At 71.0% G+C, this 23,978-nt stretch overlaps 8 protein-coding genes across 8 annotated transcripts; 3 read left to right on the forward strand and 5 right to left on the reverse strand.

The window, feature by feature from the left end:
* Nucleotides 1-39: 39 nt before the first annotated feature.
* On the forward strand, nucleotides 40-1,720 carry AURANDRAFT_64415 (hypothetical protein; the record flags this gene model as incomplete). The annotated part of the gene is made up of 2 exons (XM_009038992.1): nucleotides 40-500; nucleotides 712-1,720. The coding sequence occupies 2 exons, from the start codon at nucleotides 40-42 to the stop codon at nucleotides 1,718-1,720; spliced, it is 1,470 nt and encodes a 489-aa protein (XP_009037240.1).
* Nucleotides 1,721-2,555: 835 nt separating this feature from the next.
* On the reverse strand, nucleotides 2,556-3,742 carry AURANDRAFT_64416 (hypothetical protein; the record flags this gene model as incomplete). Its single annotated transcript, XM_009039186.1, has 2 exons — nucleotides 2,556-3,144; nucleotides 3,318-3,742. The coding sequence occupies 2 exons, from the start codon at nucleotides 3,740-3,742 to the stop codon at nucleotides 2,556-2,558; spliced, it is 1,014 nt and encodes a 337-aa protein (XP_009037434.1).
* Nucleotides 3,743-4,862: 1,120 nt separating this feature from the next.
* On the forward strand, nucleotides 4,863-6,053 carry I3 (hypothetical protein; the record flags this gene model as incomplete). Its single annotated transcript, XM_009038993.1, has 1 exon — nucleotides 4,863-6,053. One exon carries the CDS (start codon nucleotides 4,863-4,865, stop codon nucleotides 6,051-6,053), a length of 1,191 nt encoding a protein of 396 aa, XP_009037241.1.
* Nucleotides 6,054-6,103: 50 nt separating this feature from the next.
* AURANDRAFT_71695 (hypothetical protein) lies at nucleotides 6,104-10,063 on the reverse strand (the record flags this gene model as incomplete). The annotated part of the gene is made up of 3 exons (XM_009039185.1): nucleotides 6,104-7,958; nucleotides 8,276-8,331; nucleotides 8,998-10,063. 3 exons carry the CDS (start codon nucleotides 9,973-9,975, stop codon nucleotides 6,104-6,106), a joined length of 2,889 nt encoding a protein of 962 aa, XP_009037433.1.
* A 6,602-nt stretch (nucleotides 10,064-16,665) lies between these two features.
* AURANDRAFT_10207 (hypothetical protein) lies at nucleotides 16,666-18,773 on the reverse strand (the record flags this gene model as incomplete). The annotated part of the gene is made up of 2 exons (XM_009039184.1): nucleotides 16,666-16,852; nucleotides 16,924-18,773. Coding segments are annotated over 2 exons (2,037 nt in total), but the record flags the coding sequence as incomplete, so codon positions are not given.
* A 259-nt stretch (nucleotides 18,774-19,032) lies between these two features.
* Nucleotides 19,033-20,133, forward strand: AURANDRAFT_60104 (hypothetical protein; the record flags this gene model as incomplete). The annotated part of the gene is made up of 1 exon (XM_009038994.1): nucleotides 19,033-20,133. One exon carries the CDS (start codon nucleotides 19,131-19,133, stop codon nucleotides 20,112-20,114), a length of 984 nt encoding a protein of 327 aa, XP_009037242.1.
* AURANDRAFT_53743 (hypothetical protein) lies at nucleotides 20,123-21,146 on the reverse strand (the record flags this gene model as incomplete). The annotated part of the gene is made up of 1 exon (XM_009039183.1): nucleotides 20,123-21,146. One exon carries the CDS (start codon nucleotides 21,126-21,128, stop codon nucleotides 20,166-20,168), a length of 963 nt encoding a protein of 320 aa, XP_009037431.1.
* Nucleotides 21,147-22,388: 1,242 nt separating this feature from the next.
* Nucleotides 22,389-23,111, reverse strand: AURANDRAFT_26770 (hypothetical protein; the record flags this gene model as incomplete). The annotated part of the gene is made up of 1 exon (XM_009039182.1): nucleotides 22,389-23,111. A coding segment is annotated over one exon (723 nt), but the record flags the coding sequence as incomplete, so codon positions are not given.
* Between the last annotated feature and the right edge of the window lie 867 nt (nucleotides 23,112-23,978).

Consider the following 23,978-nt stretch of genomic DNA (forward strand, 5'->3'; position numbering starts at 1 on the left):
GCGGCAACGTCGTCCCTTCGTCAGGCCGCGGCCGTGGGCATGCTCCGGGCCGCGTCGGCCGACGGCCGCGTCGCCGACCTGGCCGCGGCGCTGACGTCGTCGGGCCTCAGCGACGTCGACTTCTACTGCCTGTTGGACTACGAGGCGGACCCGGCCCTCAAGGACCCGGCGACCTTCGAGGCCGCGCACGCCGCGGCGCGCGAGGCCGCCAAGCGCGCGCTGCGGCGCGTCGCGCTGCCGGCGTCCTGGTCGTCGCGCGCGGACTCGGGCGCCGCGCTCGCGGCCGCCGCGGCCGCGCTCCTCGGCGAGCTCGAGGACGCGAAGCGCCACTACGGCCTCGACGACCCGCCGTCCCTCGCGCTCGTCGCCGCGCTCGCCGCGCCCGGCGCGCTCGCGGCCGTGCCCTGCGCGCGGCGCGACGTCGACATCCGCCAGACGGCCGCCGGCGTCGCGCTCCGCTTTTGCGGCGAGTCGCGCGCGGCCTACGTGTCGGACAACGCGTCCGTGGCTGTGTGGAATTCAACCACTGGTTTGGGTGGTCCTGACCAAACTTCAGAATTCTCTATCTCGGTCAAATCGAAGTCGATTCGGCTGATTTTTGGACGAATCGATTGCTCTCGTCGAGTTCTCGAAGCACAGCCGAAGAGCTTGCGTCGAAACTGTCGCATATGCGCACATTGAAGTCGGGTTGAAGATTTGAATTCCACACAGGTCCGTGGAGCACCGCGACGCGCGCTGCGTGGCCGCCGACGACGTCTGCGCCTTTTCGCTCGTGCGCCTCCTGTGCGGCTTCCGCGTGACGCCCGCGCGGGGCGCGGCCGCGGCCGCGCTCGCGGCGCTCCGGGGCGCGGACGCGAGCTGGGACGAGGACCGCGACGACGGGTCCGTGCTCTGCAAGGGCGAGGGCGTGGATGTTTCTTTCCCGAAGCGCCTGGACGTGAACCTCGCGCTCTGGGCCGAGGGCGAGCGCGACGCGCCGGGCTCCTTCGTCTCGCGGGCGACGCTCGCGGCGGGCGGGCGCGCGACTTCGATCCTCTGCGAGTCGCTCGACGCGCTCATCCTCGAGCAGCGCGATCTTACGTTCGGGAAGCGCGCCCAGCACCTCGTCATCTGGCGCGTCGCCAAGTCGGCGAAGCGCCTGCGGCGCCTCGTGGAGCTGTTGGGCGTGAAGCTCTTGGCGGCGCCGGGCTTCGCGCCGCGGACCAAGGCCCAGGCGCTCCGCGTGCTCCACGCGACGCTCGCGGGCTTCTGCGACCGGAGCTTCCGGGCGAGCGCCGCGGCGGACAAGAAGACGCGCAAGTCCGCCGGCGGCGGCGCCGAGCCGTTGCGGGAAGCGAACGGGCCCCCGCGGACGGCCGTCAAGGCGCGGCGGCCCGCGCACCGCGACGCGCACCGGCCGCGCGCGGCCGTGGACGCCGCGGACCGCGTCGGCTTGGACGCCGCGGAGCTCGCGCGCTGCGACGCGCTTTTTGCGGCGGCGCTCGTCGACGCGTCGCTCGTGCGGCCCCTGGAGCACCTCGCGCTCCGCGCCTTCGGCGACGCCGCGGACCTCGCGCTGCCGCCGAACTTCGCCGCCAAGTGGGACGCGGTGTTGGCGCCGTTGGTGTCGCTCGTCGACACGTTCGCGGGCGCCGCGGAGGCCCTCGCGGACGCCAACGCGACGGCCCTCGCGGAGCACCGCCTCTACGACTTCGACCTCGGGACCGCGTGGGCCGCTTAAAGGAGGTTACTGCCCATCGTCCACGGAGTACTACTAGTAGTAGGCGGCGCCGAGGCCGCAGTACGCGTCCGGCGACGATTCGGTGCCCTCCGCGTCGCGCGTGACGACGGCGTCGAGCGGCGTTGGCGCGGCCAGGATCGCGTCGAGCTTCGCCTCGACGCGTTGGAGCGCCGCGGCCGTCGACTCGGGCCCGGCCCGCGGCACCTTCGCGCGCCGCTTCCTCCGCTCCCGCGGCGACTCGGGGCTCGGCGGCGCGGGCTTCTCGGGCAACGCGGGCGGCTCCGGCGGCGCGACGCGGTCGTCCGGGGCGCCGCGGCGGCGGCGCCGCTCGAACGCCGCCCACAAGAGCGACGCCGCCGCGATCGCCGCGAAGATGTAGAAGACCTACGGTGTTTTTTCGCGCGCCGTACTTCTCGTAAGAACAAGGAGACACCGGGTACGCGCCCCGGCCATGTCGCCCATCTTGATCTGCGTCGTCTCGCCGACCTCGGCCTCGCCGCACGACTCCGCGCGGCGGAAGCGCTCGTCGAAGACGGCGTAGATCGACGCGTAGGAGTAGAGCGCGTCGATGGTCGAGGAGATGTTCCGCGCGAGCGCCGCGTCGTTCGCGAAGACGTGCGTGTGGAGCATCATGAGCCGGATGCCCGCGGCCGGGTGCAGGTCCTCGCAGTGGTCGAGGCCTGTGTGGAAATCAAATCTTCAACCCGACTTCAATGTGAGCGTATTCGAATGTTTTGACACACGAACTTCCGCTGTGCTTCGAGAACTCGATGAGAGCAATCGATCCGTCCAAAAATCAGCCGAATCGACTTCGATTTGAGCGAGCTAGAGAATTTCAAAGTTTGGTCGGGACGTCCCAAACCAGTGGTTGATTTGCACACAGGTCGAGGCCGACGAGGTGGAGGCCGACGTCGTTGGAGATGAAGATGTCCGCGGCGCCGCCGAGCACCGCGTCGACGCACCACGCGGTCCGCGCGCCGAGCTCGTCGTAGCCGTAGGCGACGCCGTCCGCCGCGTGCGTGTCCGGCGAGATCGTGCCCGCGACGAGGCTCCCGAGCATGGCGACGAGGGACCCGTACTCGACGCACGCGACGGACGTCGCCAGGTCGTCCATGGTCTGCGGGCCCAGGACCTTGACGTTGGGCCGCGTGAGGAACGCCGCGAGGTTCGCCGTGTACGTCGCCGACGTCACGAGCGCGAAGAACAAAAAGCCGAGGCGGAACGCGCGGCCGGGACCGCGGAGCCACTCGAAGTCGTCGCCGGCGAGGAGCAGCGCCGTCGCGTGGTAGAGCTGCGTCGCCGCGGACTCGACGCCCGCCGACAGGGTGCGCGGCGCGCCGTCCGCGGCGACGGCGATGGCGAACGCGACGACGCCGCCGACGACGACCGTCGCCGCGACCGCGAGCCAGAGCCGCCAGTGGAACCTGGGGATGATGCAGCGTGAGTGTTCCGCGCGCGCGCGTTCCGGAAAAAAGCATCCACGCGTCGAGAGCGCTCCGAGAGATGATCGCTCGTCCACAAATCAGCCGAAACGAGTTGAAAACGGCCGAGATCGGAAGTTGGGAATTTCGCACCCTTTTCCTGCCCTGAGTGGAACGGGTCGAAGATGGACCAGGCGCCCGACCGCGTGTTCGTCTTCCTCGTCAGCCCCGTGAACGTGTAGGACACGAACGGCGTGCGCGCCATGGAGACGCCGTCCTCCTCCGTCGAGAACTCGAAGATGACGTCGCAGGTGCCGTTTCGCAGGAGCTCGGCCCAGTCGCTCGTCGAGGGGACCACCACGTCCTGGATCTGGAAGTCCATCTCCGCGGCCAGGAGGTCCATGAGGTCCGGGTAGAGGCCGACGATCTGGCCGCCGTCGTCCGTGCCGTAGTAGGGCTCGGCGCTCGTCCCGAGATAGCCCACCCTCACCGTCGTGCCCGCGCAGCAGCCGCGCGCCGGGTTGTAGCCCTCGTATAAATTGATGTTCGTGTCCGCGCCGGCGGACGCGGCCAGCAGCGCGACGGTGGCAGGAAGCCGCATTATTCCATAAACGAGAGCTGCCCCGTAGTTCAAGTTAACTTTGTCATTTTGATTGACCAGCAACATCAAGGCTGCGAGGACATGGGCATCGATTTGGCTGATTTGTGCTAGCGGCTTTCAGACCCACCGCGCGCAATGATCGCTTGCACGCACCGCATCGTTCATACCCACCGCGCGCAATGATCGCTCGCACGCGCCGCATCGCGACCGCGCTCGCGTTCGCCGCCGTCGCTTCCTCTACAACACTGTCGCAGACGCAGTTCGCGCGGCTCTGCGGCGCGGCGATGCGGTGCCGGCGGCCGCTCGAACTCAAGAACCGCACGGTGATCCTCGACGCGCCGCACAAGGTCGGCGCCGGCGACGCGCTCGCCATCCGCGGCCCGGGCGCCGTCGTCGGCAGCGGGCACAGCGTCTTCCAGGTCGGCGGCTCCGCGCGGCCCTTCGGCCTCCGGGTGAGCGGCGTGCGGCTGCGCCACGTCGCGAGCGGCGACCGCGCGGAGCAGCGCGCCCTCGGCGCCTGCGTCTTCGCGCGCGGCAAGGGCGCCGTGGCGCTCGAGCGCTGCGCGATCTCGTCCGAGGCCGGCTTCGGCGTTTGGCTGGCGCAGCGCGCGTCCGCGTCGCTGACGGACTGCGAGGTCGCGGGGACGGGCCGCAGCGCCGTCACGCTCTTCAACGACGCGGCCCTGACCATGGACGGCTGCCGCGTCGCCGACGCGGCGCCCCACGGCATCTGCGCGCGAGGCTCGACGGCCGTGACGCTCCGCCGGTCCGTCGTGGCGAACGCGGCCGTCCGCGGCATCTACTGCTACCTGTCGCCGGCCGTCGCGCTCCACGACGTCGTCGTCTCCGGCACGCGCGACGCGACGGCCGCGGCGATCCAGGTCGAGGCGCTCCGGCCGGGCGACGCGGCGACGCTCGTCGTCGACGGCGTCGGCCTCGACGACGGCAACCGCGGGCGGGGGCTCTCCGTGGCGGGCAACGTCGAAATACGCCTCGTCGGCGCGAACGACCGCCTCGGGCCCGTCGACGACGCGCCGGCGGCGGCCCGCCCGGATAAGACTCGTTGAAGTCGATTCTTGAAGTCTGGGAATCGCCGAGCTTCTGAACTGAGAGCATGATGATGGGCTGCCCCACGCTCGCGCTGCTGCTCGCCGCCGCTTCTGCTTCTGCGCAGTACGTGCCTCCCGACGAGTCGCAGGCGCTGCTGGACCCGAACGCGAAATATCCCGGCGAATGCCCCTGCAAGGACAAGGCCCTCTGCGAGCTCCAGGCGGCGCCGCGCTTCGAGAAGGAGCTCTTCGCCTTCCACGTCGCAGGCGAGGGATACAACATGCAGCAGTGGCGCCGCTACGACTGGAGCCGCCTCACGACCGTCGCCCTCTGGGAGTTCCTCGACTCGTCCGCGGAGCTCTACTGCTACGCCAAATCGAAGCGCGTCCGCGTCGTCGTGCCCGCGTCGCCGGAGGTCGCCGTCTACGGCGGGACCAACGAGTCCGCCAAGGCCGCGTGGACGGCGGGCGTCGCGGAGAACGTGCGGCGCTACTTCGCCGACGGCGTCAACATGGACACGGAGGACGCGATCGCGCCGGGAAACCGGACGTCGCGCGACGGCCTCACGGACATGGTCAAGCGCGTGCGCGAGGCGCTGCCCGAGGGTGCCGTCGTCGGCTACGACGTGGGGTGGATGCCGGGCATCGACGGCCGCTTCTACGACGTCGCCGGCATCGCCGAGCACGCGGACTATTTGTTGATCATGGCCTACGACATGGCTTCCTACATCTTCGGCGCGTGCCTCGCGACCCCGAACAGCCCGCCGCCCCAGGTCCTCCAGGGCGTGTTGAACTACCTCGCGCTCGTGGACCCGTCGCAGCTCGTGCTCGCCGTGCCCTGGTACGGCCGCGAGTACCCCTGCGTGTCCGGCACGGCCAAGGACGCGCGCTACTGCCCCATCGCGGCCGCGCCCTGGCGCGACGCCAACTGCACGGACGCGAAGGCGAATGCCGTGGATTTCAGCTCCATGCCCGCGAAGACGGCGGCGTCCGTCGACGGCGCGCACGCCGACGCGATCCTCGAGCAGTCCTGGATGAACTTCGTCGACAAGGACGGCAACGTGTCGCAGCTGTGGTACGACGACCTCGCGAGCCTCGAGGCCAAGTACCGCATCGTCAAGGACAAGGGGCTCCGCGGCGTCGGGGTCTGGACCGCGAACATGCTCGACTACGGGCCCGCGCCGAGCTTCAACGACTCGTCGAAGGTGCCCCAGGCCACGCGGGACATGTGGACGTCGATCTCGACGGTGCCCTTTGACTAACGCACCATTCCATTTTGACATTTTAACTTCACTCGGCGCACACAAAGCTCTCACGCGCGCGTCTCGATGGTGAGCTGGGCCTGGTCCGGCGTGAAGTAGACGTGGGCCGAGCCGCTCGCGACGGCCTCGAGGGCGTCCTTGCGCCGCAGTTCGCGCCAGAGGGCCTCGCCGTCGGTGACGCGGCCGTCGAGGGTCTCGAGGAACGACAGGAGCCGCTGCGCCTCAGCTTCGCCCTCGGCCCGCGCGGCCGCGACGTCGCGCGCCTCCCGGATCTCGTTGAGCTCGGCCTTGCCCTTCTCCTGGGCCACGGCGCCGTCGATCTTCGAGAGGGCGATCTCGTTCTCCGAGTCCTGCTGCGAGAGGCGGCACATGCGGTTCGTCGTCTCGGAGATGATCTGGGCTAGAATCGCGGACGTCGACGCGTCCGCGCACGCGTAGCGCGTGACCTCCAAGGAGTGGACGTCGATGCCGCGGTTCCGGTAGAAGGCGTCGTCGCCGTCGGACGCGCGCTTGGCCAGATCGTTGAAGGACGCCATGAACTCGGCGAGCGTGACCTTGGAGATCAACGCGATGAACGACGACCGCGCGTGCGAGCACACGTCTCCCGGGGCGTCCGAGGTGAACTCGAGCATCTTCGGAATGCTCGCGACCTCCCAGAAGAAGGTCCCCTCGAGCACGAGCTCGACGTTGTCCGACGTGCGGCAGTTGAACTCGAAGGACATGTACTGCGGGCGGCAGTCGAAGACGGAGATGACGAGGTCGCGCGTCTCGCGGCGCCGGCCCCGCGACCACTTCAGCGACACGATCTCCCAGGTCGGGGGCACGAAGAAGCAGCCGTCGGGCGTCTTGCCGTAGCGGTAATGGAATTTGCCGGAGCCGTCCCGCAGGATCACGGCCTCGTGCTCCGCGAGGCGCACGAGGTCCCGCACCTCGACGATCTCTTCGCCCGCCTTCGGCACGAAGACGAAGCTCGCGTCGCGCTCGCAGGTCACGAGCCGCTCCGCGCCCGTGGACCGGTCGCGCACGAGCGCCGCGTGCAAAGCGTCGACCGTCGCGCCGGTCTTGCGCGCGGAGAGGAAGACGTCCTCGGGGCCGAGGCGGATCAGCGCCGGCCCCCGCTCGACGCGCCGCGCGCCGTCCGGCGCCTGGATGACGCTGTACTCCCAGGCCTTGAGCGCGACGGCGGCGAGCGGCTCGGGCCCGTCGACGGCGTCCTCCGTCGCCTTCGGGACACAGACGCCGGGACCGCGGACGACGCGCACGGAGCCGGACGCGCCATCGCGGAGCCGCACGTAGTCGTTCGCGCCGAGGGTCCAGGCGTTTGCGATCTTCCCTACCAGCGCCTCGTGCGGCTCCAAGAAGAAGCGGCACTCGCCGGCGACGACGCGCACTTTGCCCGTGCGGGCGTCCTGGACGCGGACGTACTCCGAGGCCTTTAGCGTCGTCGCGGCGACGTGGCGCTCGAGCACCTCGTGGGCCGTCCGCGGCGCGTAGACGAGCGGGCCCGCGAGGAGCTCGCGCGTCCCGGACGCGCGGTCGAGCACGACGACGCCCTCGGCCTCGGAGAGCGACCGCGACTCCGTCGCCGCGGCCGCGGCCTCGTAGGGCCCGAGGAAGAGCGCGCAGGGGCCCTCGACGACGCGCTGCTCGCCCGTGCGCTCCTCGGTGACGACGCAGTGCTGCGCCGTCGCGAGCGTGAGCGCGGGGCGCTTCTTGTAGGAGAGCGTCTTGAACAGGGGCGGGAAGTAGACGGCGGGACCGTTGACGACGATCTTCGAGGTGAGCAGCTTCACGAGCAGCTGTTCCTTGGGGTTCAGGTACTGGATGCGCCGGAGGCCGAAGCGGGCCGCGAGGCCGACGACGAGCAAGCCAGCGACGAGGAACCACATGATGTGCTCCATATAACTGCGGCTGCGGGCGCCTCGGCAGCTTGAGCGTGAACGATGTGGATGCCTAGTGCTTTGACAATGCCATGATCAAGAAGCTGCCCCGACTCGAGACCATTCCTTGATTGTTCGAGAACAACAAGGTGAACCGACCTTGAGGGCTAGGTTGACGCGCACGTGCGGGCTGCCGGCAAAGCAATGCGGGCTGCACTGATTACCGTTCTGCTCGGCGCCGGCGCCGGCGCGATGGTGCGCACCATCACGACGCCCACGGGCGAACAGAGCTGGACGACGCTGTGCTCGAGCGGCACGGAGAACACGTGCCAGCTGTACTACGAGGAGATGGGCACGTCCGTCGACGGCGTGTCCCAGTACGACGCGACGAACACGACCTACAACGGCATCGTGCGCGTCGGCCACACGATTCGCTTCCTCTTCGACGCGGGCCACGACGTCATCAAGATGGACGACGCCTCCTGCGATACGCGGGCGAGTTCCTCAGCGGAAGTCACGACGGCGAGTACGACTACGCGGTGACGGAGGCCGACGCGGCCGCGGGCTACATCTACTTCTCCTGCTCGACGAGCAACTACGGCCACTGCCTGCGGGGCCAGCGCGTCGCCGTCGAAGTGTCCGACGCCTGCGCCGGCGAGGGCTGCGCGAACGTGTGCAGCGTGGCCGCGAACGAATACACGTGCTGGACCTGCGAGGACGGCTACGAGATCGAGGACTACGAGTATCGCTGCCTGTGGTACGACTGCGCGGGCAAGTGCATCGAATCGCCCCCGGCGCCCGCGCCGACGCCGCGGCCGGCGGAGCGCGCGGACGACGACGCGGCGTCGCCCGAGGACGAGGTCGGCGCCGCGGCCGCCGCCCGCGCGGGCGTCGCGGGGGCGCTCGCGGCCCTGCTGCTCGCGGCCTCGTAAGCGCCCCTACAGCGCCGTTCGCGCCTCGCGGCGGCCGAAGGTCGCGCGGGCGGCGGCGGCCAGGCGCCGCGCGAGGGCCGCGGGCAGCGCGGGGCCGCACGCGGCGCGGTCCCCCCCGCGCGGCGCGTCGACGTCGAGGAGGGCCGCGAGGGTGCGCGCGAGGTCGTCGGACGGCGCCGCGAGGTAGCGCGCGAGCGTCCCCCGGAGCAGCGCGACGCGCGACTCCTCGGCGGCGAGGCGCGCCTGCTGCGTCTGCGCGTCGAGGACGGAGAGCCGCTTCTTCGTCGCGTCCTTGGTCTCGCGGAGCGTCTTCAGCTCCGCCTCGAGCTGCGTCGCGCGCCAGTTGCTGTCGAGCGTGGCCTTGCGCGCGTCCTGCAGTTCGGCGGCGCGCCGCTGGAGCTCCGCGGCGCGGCGCGCGCACTCGCCTTCGAGGCGCTCCAGGAGGCCGTCCTTGTCCGGCGACTCCGGTTCGACGGAGACGCAGCGGGGCGGCGGCGACGTCCGCAGCCCGTCGAGCTCCGCCTCGGCGGCGGCGGCGCGCGCCTCCGCGGCGGTCGAACGCTTCGTCGCCGCCCGCGCCTCGGCGGTGCCGTCGGCGGCCGCGCGCCGCGCCTGGACGAGCTCCGCCTTGGTCGCCGCGTGGGCCTCGGCGTCCGCGGCCGCGGCGGCTTCGAGCTCGGCGACGGCCGCGAGACGCGCCGCCTCGAGCTCGGCGACGGCCGCGAGGTGCGCCGCCTCGAGCGCGCGGCGCTCGACGGCCGCGCGCGCGCGCTCGTCGGCGACGGCCGCGGCGACCTCCGCGGCGCCGGCGTCGAGCAGCTGGTCCTCGGCCTCGGACGACTTCGCGTCGCGCGCCGTCGCGGCGTCCTCGAGCTCCTCGACGCGCGCGGCGGCCTCGGCGTTGACGAGCTCGAGCTCCCAGAGCTGCTGGCGCAGGCCGTCCATGGCGCCGCTGATCTCCACCACGCGCGCCTGGAGCTTCTCGTTCTCGCGCTTCTTCTCCTTGAGCTCCTTGTTGACCTTATTGATGGCGCTCCAGCCCTTCTCCCGCTTCGGCGCGCCGTCGCCGGACTTGGCGGACTTGGGCGACGTGTTCTCCACGTCCTCCATTGCGACGCTCGTGGGCCGCCGGCGCGCGAGCTGTGGCGGCGGGCGGGCGGGCAGCCTCCGCGAGTTTTTAAGCGCGCTCGTTTCCGTTAGGTGCAGCTTCTCAAGGAGCAGCGTTGCTTGAACTTATTATCCCTAACTGCCGCGGGCTGGGCGGCCACGATGGAGGACGAGGCGCGGGCGAAGCTCGCGAGGAAGCTCCTCATGGAGAAGATCGCGGCGAAGATGCAGACGGCGCAGCGCGCGCTGAAGCTCGACCGCGCGGTGCTCGAGGAGATCCGGAGCGAGGTCTCCGATTTCGGGCGCCACTTCCGGCGCCTCAAGGCCGTCGCCCTCGAGGGCGCGTCGCGCCTCGCCGACGACCACGACCTCCTCGTCGAGGACGAGCGGCGGCGCGCCGACGTCGCGCACCTCGAGGCGCGCGCGGCGCGCGACAAGGCCGACGAGCGCGCGGCGGCCGCCGCGGCCGCGGAGGAGGCGGAGCGCGCCGCGCGCGTCGACCTCGAGGCCGCGGCGCGGAGCCTGGCGTCGGCGGAGGCGGCGCTCGCGGAGAACGCCGAGGACCGCGCGCGGCTCGCGAGCGCGCGGGACCTGGCCGTGGACCGCTGCGAGGCCGCGGCGCGCGAGGGCGTCGACGAGCGGCAACAGCTCCAAAAGGACCTCGAGGCCGCGCGGCGCCTCGCCACGGAGCAGGTGCGCGCCGCGCGGGCCGAGACGGACGCCGAGCGGCGCCAGGCCGCCGACGCGCTGCGCCGGAGCGAGGCCGCGCGCGAGGCCGCGCTCGCGGAGGCGCGGAAGACGCGCGGCGCCGTCGACGACGTTCGACGACGAGCCGACGAGGCCGACGCGGCGCGGGAGCAGGCCAACGACGACTGGCGCGCCGTGCTTCTCCAGAAGGAGCGGGAGCTCGCCGCGGCGAAACGGTCCCTCGAGGAGCAGGTGCGGTCGTGCGAGACCGTGACGCGCCTGGCCGCGAGCGAGGTCGACGCGCGCGCGGCGTCGGAGGCCGCCGGCGCGGCCCTGACGGCCCTCCTCGACGCGTCGCGGGAGCACGCCGCGGAGGTCGGCGCCGAGCTCGCGTCGAGCCGGTCGGCGCTGGAGAAGTCGGCGGACGCGGAGCTGCGCGCGAGCCGCCACGCCGTCGCCGCCGCGCGAGACAAGGCGGACGACGCGCTCGCGCGGCTGGCCAAGGCCGAGGCGGACCTCCGCGCCGTCCGGGCCAAGGCCGAGAACGACGGCCGCGAGCTCGCGGAGGCCTGGACGACGGCGCGCCTCGAGCACGAGGCGGAGCTGCGGCAGCTCCGGGCGGACCGCGACGGCGCGGCGGCGAACCTCGCGGACGAGCGCGACGCGCTAAAAAGCGAACGCGACGCGCTGCAAAGCGAGCGCGACGCGCTGGCAAGCGACCGCGACGCTTGGAAGCGCCAGTGCGACGGCCTCCGCCTCGAGGCGTCGCTCCGCGGCCGCGAGGCCGACGAGATGACGCGCGAGCTCGCGGATCTCAAGGCGGAGCTCGCGCGCGCGGCCGCGGCGCCCCCTCCACCGGACGCGGGCGCGCTCGCCAAGGCCCAGGCCGACGTCCTCGCGCTCCAGGCCCACGTCCACGCGCAGGCCGAGGAGCGCGTCACGCTCCTCGCGCGCATCGGCGGCCTCGAGCGCGCGTCGCCGCGGTCCCAGCCGGCCGCGCCCCTCGCGGACGCGAACAAGCTGCCGGACATCCGCCACTCGCAGACCGACGACGACGCCCACGAGTGGAAGTACATCCAGAACTCGAAGAAGCGCGGCTCCCAGCGCCGCCGGTCGTCGCGACGGTAACAGAGTCATTCGAGATTATCGAGCTTCGTCGCCAGCAGCTCGGGGAGGCGCGCCTTGTGCGCCTTGAGCGCGTCGACGAGCGCGGCCGGCGGCGCGCCCCAGAGCGACGACACGGCCGCGCCCCAGATGAGCGGCGGCCAGACGGCGGAGACCGCCGCGACGGCCACGCCGCCCGCGGACAGCTGCCTGCGGGCGCCGCAAGATGTTTCGCGTCGCGCGGCGGGGGACGCGGCGCGCGCGCAGCTCCTTGCGCAGGAGCGTCGCCGAGTAGAGCACGCTCGCGCTGCCCAGCGAGACGTACATCCCGCCCATCAGCAGCAGACAACAACCGCCGATGGGCGGCCTGTGAACGATCGTGTGAACCGTGGGCTGCGTTCCGGGCGGGCGGCGCGACGCGGCCACGCCTAAAAGAATGAGACGCTGACGGCGGCTTGTCGTCCGAATGCCGCCGGAACTCGATGAAGGCCGCGCCGACGCCCGTGGCAGAGAGGGCGTTTCTCGTGTAGTTGAGCCAGGTGTTTTCCAGCCTACATGCGATGGTTGCACCGGCGCGCAGCGGAGCGCAGCCCCCTCAGCGAGGGGGGCAGCCAGGTGCGGGAGCACAGATCACACGGACGCTGCCCCAAACGAGATCCAAAGCGAGATGGCGGCCATCGTATTGTTCCTTAGTTGAACTCATGTTGAACCTCAACATTACCGCAGCCGTTGCCTGCTCGAGGCTGCCCCGCCCCGCGCCGCTGCCCGCAACCGCAGCCGCGCTCGACGTCGACCGCACCGTCGCGTGCGAGACGGGAGCTCGAGCATGCCCTTCTTCCTCGAGAGCGACGACGCGGACGAGGTCGAGACCTGGCTCGACGCGCTGACGACCCTGCGCGGCTGCGCCGCGGGCGTCTACGACGCCTTCCGCCTCTACCAGCAGGGCCTCAAGGAGAACCCGTCGCAGGCGCGGTCGCCCCAGCTCGCCGACGCGCTCGCGGCCGTCGCCGGTGCGCGGAGGCGGCTGCCCGTGTCCGCGGAGTACGACGAGTTCGTCCACAACATGGAGCGCTACAGCGACCCGAAGCTCAGTGACCGCGTGAGCGACGCGTCGGGCAAGGTCCGCGCCGCCTGCGAGGGCCTCGAGGACCGGTGCCGCCGCGACGAGAAGCGCCTGAGGGGCGTCCGGCGCGACCTCGCGGCGAAGACGAGCGTCCAGTGGTGCGTCGAGGGCAAGGACGACGAGGCGGCGCTCGACGTCGACGACGCGGCGGCCACGGGCGACGAGCGCTACTTCGGGTCCCTCGCGCGCGGCGTCCTGGGCCTCGCGGACGACGACGACCGGGAGGTGCTGGAGCAGGAGCTGCACCGCGACCTCGAGGACGCCGAGGCGCGCGCGAACCGGCGGCCGGACGCGGAGGAAGCGAAACCGGCGGCGCTGCCGGCGGGCCCCCGCGGCCGCGTGGGCATGATCGACGACGGCGGCGCCTTCGACGACGCCGCGGACGCGCCCGGGAGCCCCCTGTCGCCCGTCGCGTCGCTCGAGACGCTGGCGAAGCACCTCGACCGCGTGGCCTCCGCGCTCGGCGCCGCCGCCGCCTGGCGCGCGAAGCTCGAGCGGTCCAAGTCCATGCCCAAGTTCGCGCGGAAGGAGATCGTCGCGAAGGCCAAGCTCGAGTTCGCCAAAAGCGCGCGCGACGCCGCGGACGCGGGCCTCGCGCTCGCCGGCGTGCGCGCGCGGGGCCACTTCGACCCGGAGACGAGCGAGGAGGACGACGTGTTCCTGGAGCTCCTGGACGACGGCGTCGCCCTGGCCGCGCGGCCCGAGTGCTACGGGCCGCGCGAGCTCCACCCGGAGACCCAGGGCGAGGTCGACGAGTTCGCGGAGCGCGTCGGCGACCTGCGGGAGCGCGTCTGGAACGACGCGACGGCGCGGCGCTTCGACGACGCCGTCGAGCGCGAGCGCAAGCGCGGCGAGCAGAAGGCGGCTCTCGAGGAGGCGAAGCAGCGCATGATGCCCGCGGCGCGCTGCAGCGACCGCGAGCGGCGCGTGACGCGGTCCCACGCGCGCTGCGTCGACGGCCGCGGCGGGCGCACGGCCGCGCGCGCGCGCGCGGCCGCGGCGAACCCGGGCGAACGCGACGCGGAGCTCGCCGCGGAGCAGCGGGCGACGTTCCTCACGGCCGAGGAGGACGCGCCCGCGCGGCGCGGGCTCCGGGGCGCGACGCCCCTGAAGAACCTGTAATCGCTCTCGTGCTTCGGTGTACTCTCGCATGCTAGGGTCTCTCCGAGTCTTGCGGCGGCGGCGGAACCTGTAGTTCCGTGCTACGGCCTACGCTCGCATGCGAGGGTCGCTTCGAGTCTTACGGCGGCCGCGCGGGGCCGCGGCGGCGGCCGCGGCCGCGCGCGCGGTCTTTCACATGGAGTCGAAGACCTCGGGATATCGAGACGCCATGTCGATGCGGTTCACGAAGTCCTCGATGTTCACGCAGCCGTCGACGTTGATGCTCAGGCGCTTCGCGAGCTTCTTGAGCTCGAAGCGGCCGCCCTTCTTCTCCCCCATCTCCATCATGGCATCCTTGTCGTCGCGCAGCTTCTTGTCCGCCTTGCTGATGCCCGAGGGCTCCTCGCGCCAGGGCTGGCCCGGGTACTGATCCTGCCACGGCATGGCGCGTCGGGGCGCGCGCGGGGCTGCCTCCCACCTCGTTTTTTCCGAGCGCTAGATTGAAGTTCACTTTGCAGTGCAAGCCCTCTGTGGCAAACAAGCCATCGTGCTGGGCCGCCGCGCACGAAGCGCCGCAGGTCGTCGAGGAACGACCCGCGCGACGGCGCGGCGCGCTCCGCGAAGGCTATGGCCGCGCCGTCGCGCAGGAAGAAATGGTCCTTCATCAACATCCTCTTGACGGTGCTCGCGCTGCTCATCGGAGGCGTTACCTGGCTCACGCTGAGCCACCACCGCGACGCCGTCGCCGCGCAGGGCGACCGCGGCCACGGCGTGCACCGGCTCATGGGCGCCGGCGCGGATCCCGCCGAGCTCGAGTGGGAGCCGCGGGTCTACGAGTCGGAGACCTTCCCGCCGCCGAAGCCGCGGCCGCCGGCGCCGCTGTCGGCGAAGATCCGCGGCGCCGAGAAGGCGCTCGAGGCCGCGATCGCCGCGGCGAAGCAGCGCATCGAGGCGGCCGCGGCGCCGGACGACGGCGACCGGAGCCGGCGCGTGCACGTCGTCTTCTCCACGGACTGCACGCCGTACCAAGATTGGCAGAGCGAGGTCGTCTTCAACTCCGCGGACGTCGTCGGCCACAAGGGGCCGGTGACGCGCATCGCGTCCGGCTGCAAAGACGGCCGCGAGGAGAAGCTCCGGGCGCGCTACGCGCAGCTCTACGGCGAGCACTCGCGCTTTTCCATGCACGTCACGCCGGAGTTCAACAAGGACGAGAAGACGGGCAAGGCCTACCACTTCTACAACAAGCCGCGGGGCATCGAGCATTTCCTCGAGAGCGGCGGCGTCGACTTCGCCGGCGCGCCCATCGTCGCCCTCATCGACCCCGACTTTGCGTTCCTGCGGCCGTTGACGGACGTCGTCGAGAGAGAGAACGCGCTGCTCATCAAGCCCTGGACGAAGGAGGAGCTGCCGGCGTTCGTGGACGAGGGACACCCCGTCGGCCAGCAGTACGGCCTGGGCACGCACTGGCTCACCTTCGACCGCGAGAAGATCTGCGGCGCGGGGTCGCCGTGTCTGACGACGGATTCGAAGGACGCCTACAAGTACTACCCCGTGGGCCCGCCCTACGTCATGCACCACGCGGACTGGCGGCGGCTCGCGCCCGTCTGGCGCGACTTCGCCCCGAAGGTCTACGCGCAGTACCCGGACCTGCTCGCGGAGATGTACGCGTACTGCATGGCCGCGGCGCACCTCCGGCTCCGGCACGCGCGCGTGAACCACATGATGCTCAGCAACGTCCACGTCCAGGACGAGGGCTGGGCGCACCTCGACGCGCGGCCCCTCGAAGACGCGTGCCCGGCGCGGCGCTACGACGCGCCCAGGATCGTCGCCGACGCGCTCGACGGCACCGCGGGGCCCGCGCCGAGGCTGCCGACCTTCCTCCACTACTGCCAGAACTACCGCCTCGGCGAGTACATGTTCGCGAAGCGCCGCGTGCCGCCGAAGCTCTTCACGGACTGCGCGCACCCGTTCCTCGAGGAGCCGACGCTGGCCATCCACGCGCTCGACTACGAGCTCCACCCGCCGGGGAACCCCTGCCGCGAGCAGCCCGCGCGCCACGACGTGCCGAAGCGCGTGCGCAACCGCACGGCGGCCGTCGTCTGCCTGGCGACGTGGCACGCGAACGCCGCGGCGAAACGGGCGCGGGAAACGACGTGCGCCGCGGCGCCGCCGCCGCCGGACCCCGTCCGCATCTTCACCCTCGCGACGACGTGCGCAAAAGGGGTGGCAGCTTTCCACAGTAACGGCTAGAGGTCTAGGCGCTGGCCGAGGGCGTAGAACGCCGCGAGCGCGACCGCGAACGTCGTCGCGTCGAACGCGCGCGGCGCCGCGGCGCGCAACGCGGCCAGCAGCCCCTCGTTCACGGCCACCAGCAGCCGCGTCTCGAGCCACGCCTCGCTGAGCTTGCCGCACGTGTGGAGGGCCAGGTGCGAGATGGGCAGGCCCATCGCGCCCTCGTGGCAGAACGCCTGGAGCAGCGGCAGGTCGTCGCCCTGGAGCACCTCGGCCCCGAAGTCCATGAGCGGCGCGGCCCGGGCGAGGACCTTGATGGCCTCGAGGAGGAGCCGGCCGCACCAGGTCGCCTGGGCGAGGTCGCGCATCGGGCTCCGCAGCGTGAGCGGCAGCACGGGATCCGGCGGCGGCACGTAGGCGTCCATGAAGAAGGTCTCGTCCGGCGGCGGCGGCGCGGACCGCGGCGTCGCGCCCGCCACGGTCCACGTCGCCCGGCTCCGGACGTCCGCGGACGACGCGCCCACGAGAAGGTCGAACGCGCCGTCGTCCGCGCGCCATTTTTCGAGGCGCGAGTCCCAGTAGGCGAAGCAGCGGAAGTCGAGCGCGAAGGTCGCCGTCTTCGTCTCCCCGGGCCTACCAAGCACGTCGGTCACGATTTCAAATTCCCGGTCAAAATCTCTCGAAAATCGTCGCCGCCACGGGACGCCGGCCCGGGCTCCAGAAACAGCTTCGCGAAGCGCTTCAGCTCGAAGAGCGGCCGCCGGAGCCTCGGGTTCCGCTCGGAGACGTACAATTGGACGACCTCGCTTCCGGCGACGGCGCCCGCGTTCGCCACGGCGACGCGCAGCTCGGGGTCGCACGCGCCGGCGCCCGGCGTCAGGGCGATCTCGCCGTACGTAAAGGTCGTGTAGCTGAGGCCGTGGCCGAAGGGGAAGAGCACGTCGCGCGCGTGGCGCGGCCGCGCGAAGTGGCGGTAGCCCACGTCGAGCCGGTCGTCGTAGACGACCTGGCGCATCTTCCCAAAGGTCCGCGCCGACGGGTGCGCCGCGGCGGACCTGGCGAAGGTCTCCGCGAGTTTGCCGCCCGGGTTCGCGGCGCCGAAGAGGAGATCCGCGAGCGCCGAGCCGCCCGCTTCGCCCGCGAGGTACATCTCCAGGACGGCCGCGACGTCGCCGACCCAGGGCATGGCGACGGGCGACCCGTTCTGGAGCACGACGACGACGTCGCGCCGCGTCGCCGCGACGGCCGCGATGAGCGCGTCCTGGTCCGGCGGCAGGTCCAAACCGAGGCGGTCGTAGCACTCCGACTCGTACGCCTGCGGGAGGCCGGCGACGACGACGACGGCGTCCGCGCCCTCCACCAGCGCCAGCGCCTCGTCCCGGAGCCGCGCCCGCCGGCGCCGCGCCCGGAAGCCGCCGTCGACGACGCGCGACGTCGTCAATTCGTAGCCCGCCGCGTGCGAGATCGTCGCGTAGGCCCCGAGCGCCGCCAGCGGCGCGTCAGGGGAGCAGTTGACGCCCGAGGACCCGTTGCCCTGGACCCGCGGCCGCGCGGCGAGCGCCCCGAGCACGGCGACGCGCCGGCCCCGGACGAGCGGCAGCGCGCCGTCGTTCTTGAGGAGCACGGCGCCGCCGACGGCCGCGCGCCGCGCGAGCGCGCGCGCGGCGCCGTCGTCCACGGGCGCGTCGCCGGGCCCCGACGCCGCCGCGAGGGCGAGCGCGACGACGCGCGCCGCGCAGGCGTCGACGGCGCTCGACGGCAGCGACCCGTCGGCGACGGCGCGCTTCAGCGCGGCGCCGCGGATGCCGTGGCTCGTCGGCATCTCGAGGTCCATGCCCGCGGCGACGCCTTTGACGCGGTCGCGCACGGCCCACCAGTCGCTGACGACCAAACCCTCGAACCCCCACTCGTCGCGGAGCACGCGCCGCAGGAGCCAATCGTGCTCGCTGCAGTAGGCGCCGTTGAGGCGATTGTACGCCGTCATGACCGTCCAGGGCTTCGCCTCCCGCACGACCATCTCGAAGGCCGGCAGGTACAACTCCCGCAGCGTCCGCGCGTCGACGCGCGAGTCGCAGAACATGCGGTTCGACTCCTGGTTGTTCGCCGCGAAGTGCTTCACCGACGCGCCGACGCCCGCGTTGCGCTGGCAGCCCCGGACCCAGGCCGCGCCGAGGGACCCGGACGCGTAGGGGTCCTCGGAGAGGTACTCGAAGTTGCGCCCGCAGAGGGGCGACCGCTTGAGGTTGACGCCGGGGCCCAGCACGACGCCGACGCCGCGGTACCGCGCCTCGGCGCCGATGCTTTCGCCGACGGCCTCCGCGAGGTCGACGTCGAAGGACGACCCGAGCGTCACGGCCGTGGGGTAGCAGTGCGCTTCCGTCGTCAAACTTAAACCGCCGCCGACGACGGCGCTGCTCTTGCACTTGCGCAGGCCGTGGGGGCCGTCGGAGAGCCAGACGCTCTGCACGCCCAGCCGCGCGCAGCCCACGGTCGTCCACCAGTCGCGGCCGGACACGGCGGCGACGCGCTCGTCGAGGCTCATGCGCGCCACGATCGCCTCCGCCTCGGCGCGCAAGTCGGCCGGCGCCATGGTGCGACGTGTGGGCTCCGCGATTCGGACGGTGGTGGGCAGCTACGATGTGAATGCATCGTAAAGGCACGGCATCGTCAAGGCATCAATCGGAGGCGTTTGCTCGACCAAGGTCTTGAAGGCCTGAAAAGCCTCTGTGTCCTTGTCCGAGCCGTCGTCCGGCATCCAGGCCGCCGCCAACGAGGTTCCGGGACGGCCGCGCATAGACGCGCAGCGCACACAACAGGTTCCTGAAAGACAACAACAGCTGCTGATCGCGCGCTTGAAACGAGCACCGACCCCCCGCGAAAAATAGAAAAGAAGCTCTCCGAAGAAAAGATCATGGCCGCCGTCCTCGACGACGTCAACCTCGAGCGCGGCCTGCGCGCGACGATGACGCGCGACGCCAGCACGGGCCGCGTGCCCGTCATCGACATGCGCGCGGACGACGCCGGCGCGCGCATGTGGGACGCGGCGACGACGGTGGGATTCTTTACGGTCGTGAACCACGGCGTCGACGAGGAGACCATCTCCGCGGGCTTCGCCGCGTCGCGGGCCTTCTTCGCCCAGGACCAGGGCGAGAAGGAGCGCCAGTCGCCCTTCGCGCCGCGGCTCAACTCCGGCTACGAGTACATGACGCAGGTCCGGCCGAGCACGGGGACGGCGGACCGGAAGGAGTCGCTGCAGATCACGGCGCGCGAGGGCGCCATGGACGGCCGCTGGCCGGCGACGCCGGCGACCTTCGAGGCCGACGCGCGGGCGCTGCTCGGCGCGTCGCGGGGCCTGGCCGCGCGGATCCTCGACCTGCTCGAGCCGCGCGCGTGCCCGGACCTCGCGCCGGGCACGCTGAGCGGCTCGCACGCGCTCTGGGGCGCCGGCGGCCAGTGCTGCCTGCGCCTGCTCCACTACCCGCCGGCGGACGCCGTCGCGGCCGACGACGCGACGACGTGGCGCGCGGGGCCTCACACGGACTGGTGCTGCGTGACGCTGCTCTACCAGCGGCCGGGCAACGAGGGCCTCGAGTGCGCGGCGAACCCGCGCGGCGGCGCGGCCCAGGCCTCGTGGCTCCGCGTGGACCCCGTCGCGGGCGGCGTCGCCGTGAACGTCGGCGACATGCTGAGCCGCTGGGCCGACGGCCGCGTGCTCTCGAACCTGCACCGCGTGCGCATGCCCGCGACGGCCGCGGAGTGCGGTCGGTCCCGCTACAGCGTCGCCTTCTTCATGCAGGCCGACAAGGAGGCCGTCATCGCGTCCAAGGGCGGCGCGATCACCGCGGGCGACTACATCCTCGGCCGGATCAAGTCGAACTTCGCCAAGGCGAACTAGGCTAACTTGACTGTGTGTACGCTTCGAACTTACGCCCCGCCTCGCCCGCGCCTACTTGCGGCACGTGTCGTAGTTGGCGACGAACCAGTCGACGGCCTTCTGGAGGCCCTCGCGCATGGGCGTGAACTTGAAGTCCGGCCGGAGGCCCTTGAGCTTGTCGTTGGACGCCGTCTTCTTGTACTGGCCGTCGGCCTTGTCCGTGTCGAAGATGACCTCGCCCTCGAATTTCATCGCGTCCCGGATCATCAGAGCGACGTCTTTTATGGACACCTCGTCCTCCTCGCCCACGGAGAGGATGATGGAGTCCGCCGAGTCGTAGGACCGCATGACCCAGACCGTGAGCGCCGCGAGGTCCACGGAGTAGATGAACTGGCGGAGCGGCGTGCCGCTGCCCCAGACCGTGAACGGCGTGCCGTCGCGCTTCGCGACGTAGCACTTGTGGATGAGGCCCGGCACGACGTGGCCGCCGTTGACGGAGAAGTTGTCGTGGGGGCCGTAGATGTTCGTCGGGATCACGGCCGTGAACTTGCAGCCGTACTCCTCCGCGTAGCACCGGTTCATGACCTCGATCATCCGCTTCGCGTACGCGTAGCCCTCGTTGGAGCTGTGGGGCGCGCCGTCGTGGACCATGGACTCGTCGATGGGGTAGCTCGTCTTGTCCGGGAAGATGCAGGTGGACAGGCAGGAGACGAGCTTCTCCACTTTATAGATCCGGCAGCATTCCATGACGTTGTCGTTCATGAGCATGTTCTCGCGGTAGAATTCGACCTTCTTCGCCATGTTCGCGAAGAGGCCGCCGACCATGGCCGCGAGGTGCACGACGTGCGTCGGCTTGACGCGCTCGAAGATGGCCTCCGTCTGCGCGCGGTCGCGCAGGTCGCCGTCCTTGGACGACAGGAAGACCCACGTCGCGCCCTGCTCGCTCGCCGTCTGCTCCACGTAGGTCTTGATCGCCGAGCCGTAGAGGCCCGTGCCGCCCGTCACCATGCACACCTGCTTCGCCATGGCGGCCATCGTCGGTCGTGCTGCGGCGCGCAAGTTTTTGACGCGGCGCAGACCGTGGCTCCGCTTCGGCGAAGTTTGCCCTCGATCAGGCGTTGAAGCGATGTTGCCCCGCGCGGTATCAGCTCCCGCGCGCTTCGGAGTACATGTACGTTACGCGCGGAGAGTTCAGGACAGTATCTTGTCGATGGCCGCGTCGACGTCGCGTTTTGAGGCAGTCGCACCCAAGGAGAGGGCTTGCGCGACCACGGCTCGGGACTCGGCGGCGCTCGCGAGGTTTTTCAAAGCCAGCGCGGCGTTCTTCTTGATCCCGTCGGTCCCGGTCCGGAGGAGACCGAGGAGTGGGTCCACGGCGCCGGCCTTGACGATGGCGACCTTGTTGTCGTTGTTATTTACAGCCAAGTTCGCCAAAGCCGCCGCGGCGTTCTTCTTGATCCTGTCGGTCCCGGTCCGGAGGAGGCCGACGAGCGGGTCCACGGCGCCGGCCTTGGCGATGGCGATCTGGTTGTCGGCGTTCGCAGCCAAGCCCCACAAAGCCCCCGCGGCCTTCTCCTTGGCGCCGTCGGTGCCGGTCCGGAGGAGGGCGACGAGCGGGTCCGCGGCGCCGGCCTTGGCGATGGCGACCTTGTTGTCGGCGTTCTGAAAAGCCAAGTTCGACAAAGCCCCCGCGGCCATCTCCTTGATGCGGTCGGTGCCGGTCCGGAGGAGGGCGACGAGCGGGTCCGCGGCGCCGGCCTTGGCGATGGCGACCTTGTTGTCGGCGTTCAGAGCCAACCATCGCAAAGCCCCCGCGGCCTGCTCCTTGGCTTTGTCGGTGCCGGTCCGGAGGAGGGCGACGAGCGGGCCGAAGTCGCCTCGAGACGCCGCCGCGTCGGCCTCGGCGGCGGTCGGTGTCCCGTGGGCCGTCGACCCGGCGCTCGTCGCCGACGCACGCACCTTGCCGGGGCCGTTCTCGCTCGGCGCGTCGCCCGAAGGTTCAACACCGACGACCTCCGCATACGGAACATCGTCCAAAGCATCAGACGTTGCATCGTCGTCCTCCTCCTCGAAGATCGTGCCGTCGCGCGCCGCGGCCGCGAGCGACTTCCCGCTTCGCAGCGCGAGCTCGATGATCTCGGCCGCCGGTCGCGCGATCGGGTTGATCTCGAGCGTGGCCGCGACGAGCTCGCCGAAGGTGCTCGACGCGGACACGGCTTCGTCGACGAGGCTCTTGACCTCCTCGCGGTCGAGCGCGAAGACGCCCGCGCCGCTCTCGCTCCGGGCCTCGAGCGACTTGCCCGTCGCCGCGCCGGCGACCATGCAGCCCAGAGCCCAGATGTCGTCTTTCGCGTCGTAGGCGCGGCCGAGCGCTTTCTCCGGCGAGCGGTAGAGCTCGGCGCCGACCGCGTTCTTGGACGAGACCTTGGACTTGGCGACGACGATCTGCGCGAGCCCGAGGTCGATGAGGCGCGCGTCGCCGCGCGCGTCGAAGAGGACGTTGTCCGGCTTGAGGTCGCGGTGCTGCATGCGTTGCGCGTGCATGTGCGCGAGCGCGGACGCGATCTGGATCGTCCACCGCTTGATCTGGCCGGCCGGGAGCGGGCCGGCGGCGTCGTCGATGCGCTCGAGCAGCGAGCCGCCGGTCAGGAGCTCCGTGACGATCGCGAAGAACTTCTTCTTCGTGAAGGACGTGTAGTAGCGGACGATGTTCGGATGATTGAGTTTCGCCAGGCGCGACGCCTCCTGCCGCAGGCTCTCGATGGGGACGCCCGCCTTCTTGATCTTGATCAGCTTGACCGCGTACAGGTGGCCGTCGTCGACGTTGCGCATCGTGTGCGTCGCTCCAAAGGAGCCCTCGCCGAGAAGGGACGCTTCCTGATCCGAATCGGAGTCGTAGGGATCGTACTTGAAGCTGTCCTCCGTCGCGAGCGACTCGAGCGACTTGCGGATCTCGTCGTGCGAATCTTCCGCCAGCTTCGCGTTCGCCGTCGCCAACGCCACTTGCAGGTGCTGCATGTAGCCGTCGATGTCGGCTTCCGAAGAACGGCGTCCATCATCGCTGCCGGCGGCCTTCAAGGCGCGCTCGAGAGAGGAGCGCAAATTGTCGAGAGCCGTCTTCACCGAGTCGTCCTCGACGGCCCGCGACGACGCCACGCTCTGTAACACGTCGCTCAGTGCTTCGAGGCGACACGAGAAGCGGAGCCGCTCGTCGCGATCCGGCCCGGCGAGCTTAGCTTCCGCGGCCTTCCATGCCTTATCTGCGGCCTTGTCTGCGAGGGCGTGGCCCATGTACTCGGCGCCGATGCCCAGCACATTAGCCCGGAGGCGGTTGACGGCGATGCCGCAGTGCTGTAGGATGCTCTTCCCCGTCACAGCCTTGACAACACCGTTCACGCCCGCAAATCCCGCCCCCGCGAGGACCTCCATTACTTCACTCGCCCACTGCTCGAAATGCTCGCGACCGGGAAGCGGCGAGAAGCGGCGACTCAGCTGATCAGGCACGAGACGCTCTGGAGCACCACGAGGCGCCTACTCAAGTAGGCGTCACACGCCTCCGCCCGGTCACAGGTCCCTGCGACCCTTACCGGGCCTAGGCTAGGCCCCCGGATAAGCGCCCCCCACCCCGAGGCGCCCCCCGTCACAGGTCTCCGAGTGTCGCCGCGGACGGCGGGGACGGGCCCGCGCGAGTAATCGAACCTCCGCCGCCCGAGTCGCTTGCTGTTGTGGGTTGCGCCCGAGACCTCGGACCTCCCGAGCCGCAGTGTGTTTAGATTCATATGCTCCGGGCAGCCATGTTCTTGGGCCGCGCCAGGCAAAGTGCATCATCGATGCTTGCCGCCCAAGTTGAATCTAAGTTGAATCGATGCCAGCCGCTCCGCAACA

Source organism: Aureococcus anophagefferens, assembly GCF_000186865.1.
Source record: "Aureococcus anophagefferens unplaced genomic scaffold AURANscaffold_10, whole genome shotgun sequence".
Taxonomy (NCBI): Eukaryota; class Pelagophyceae; order Pelagomonadales; family Pelagomonadaceae; genus Aureococcus; species Aureococcus anophagefferens.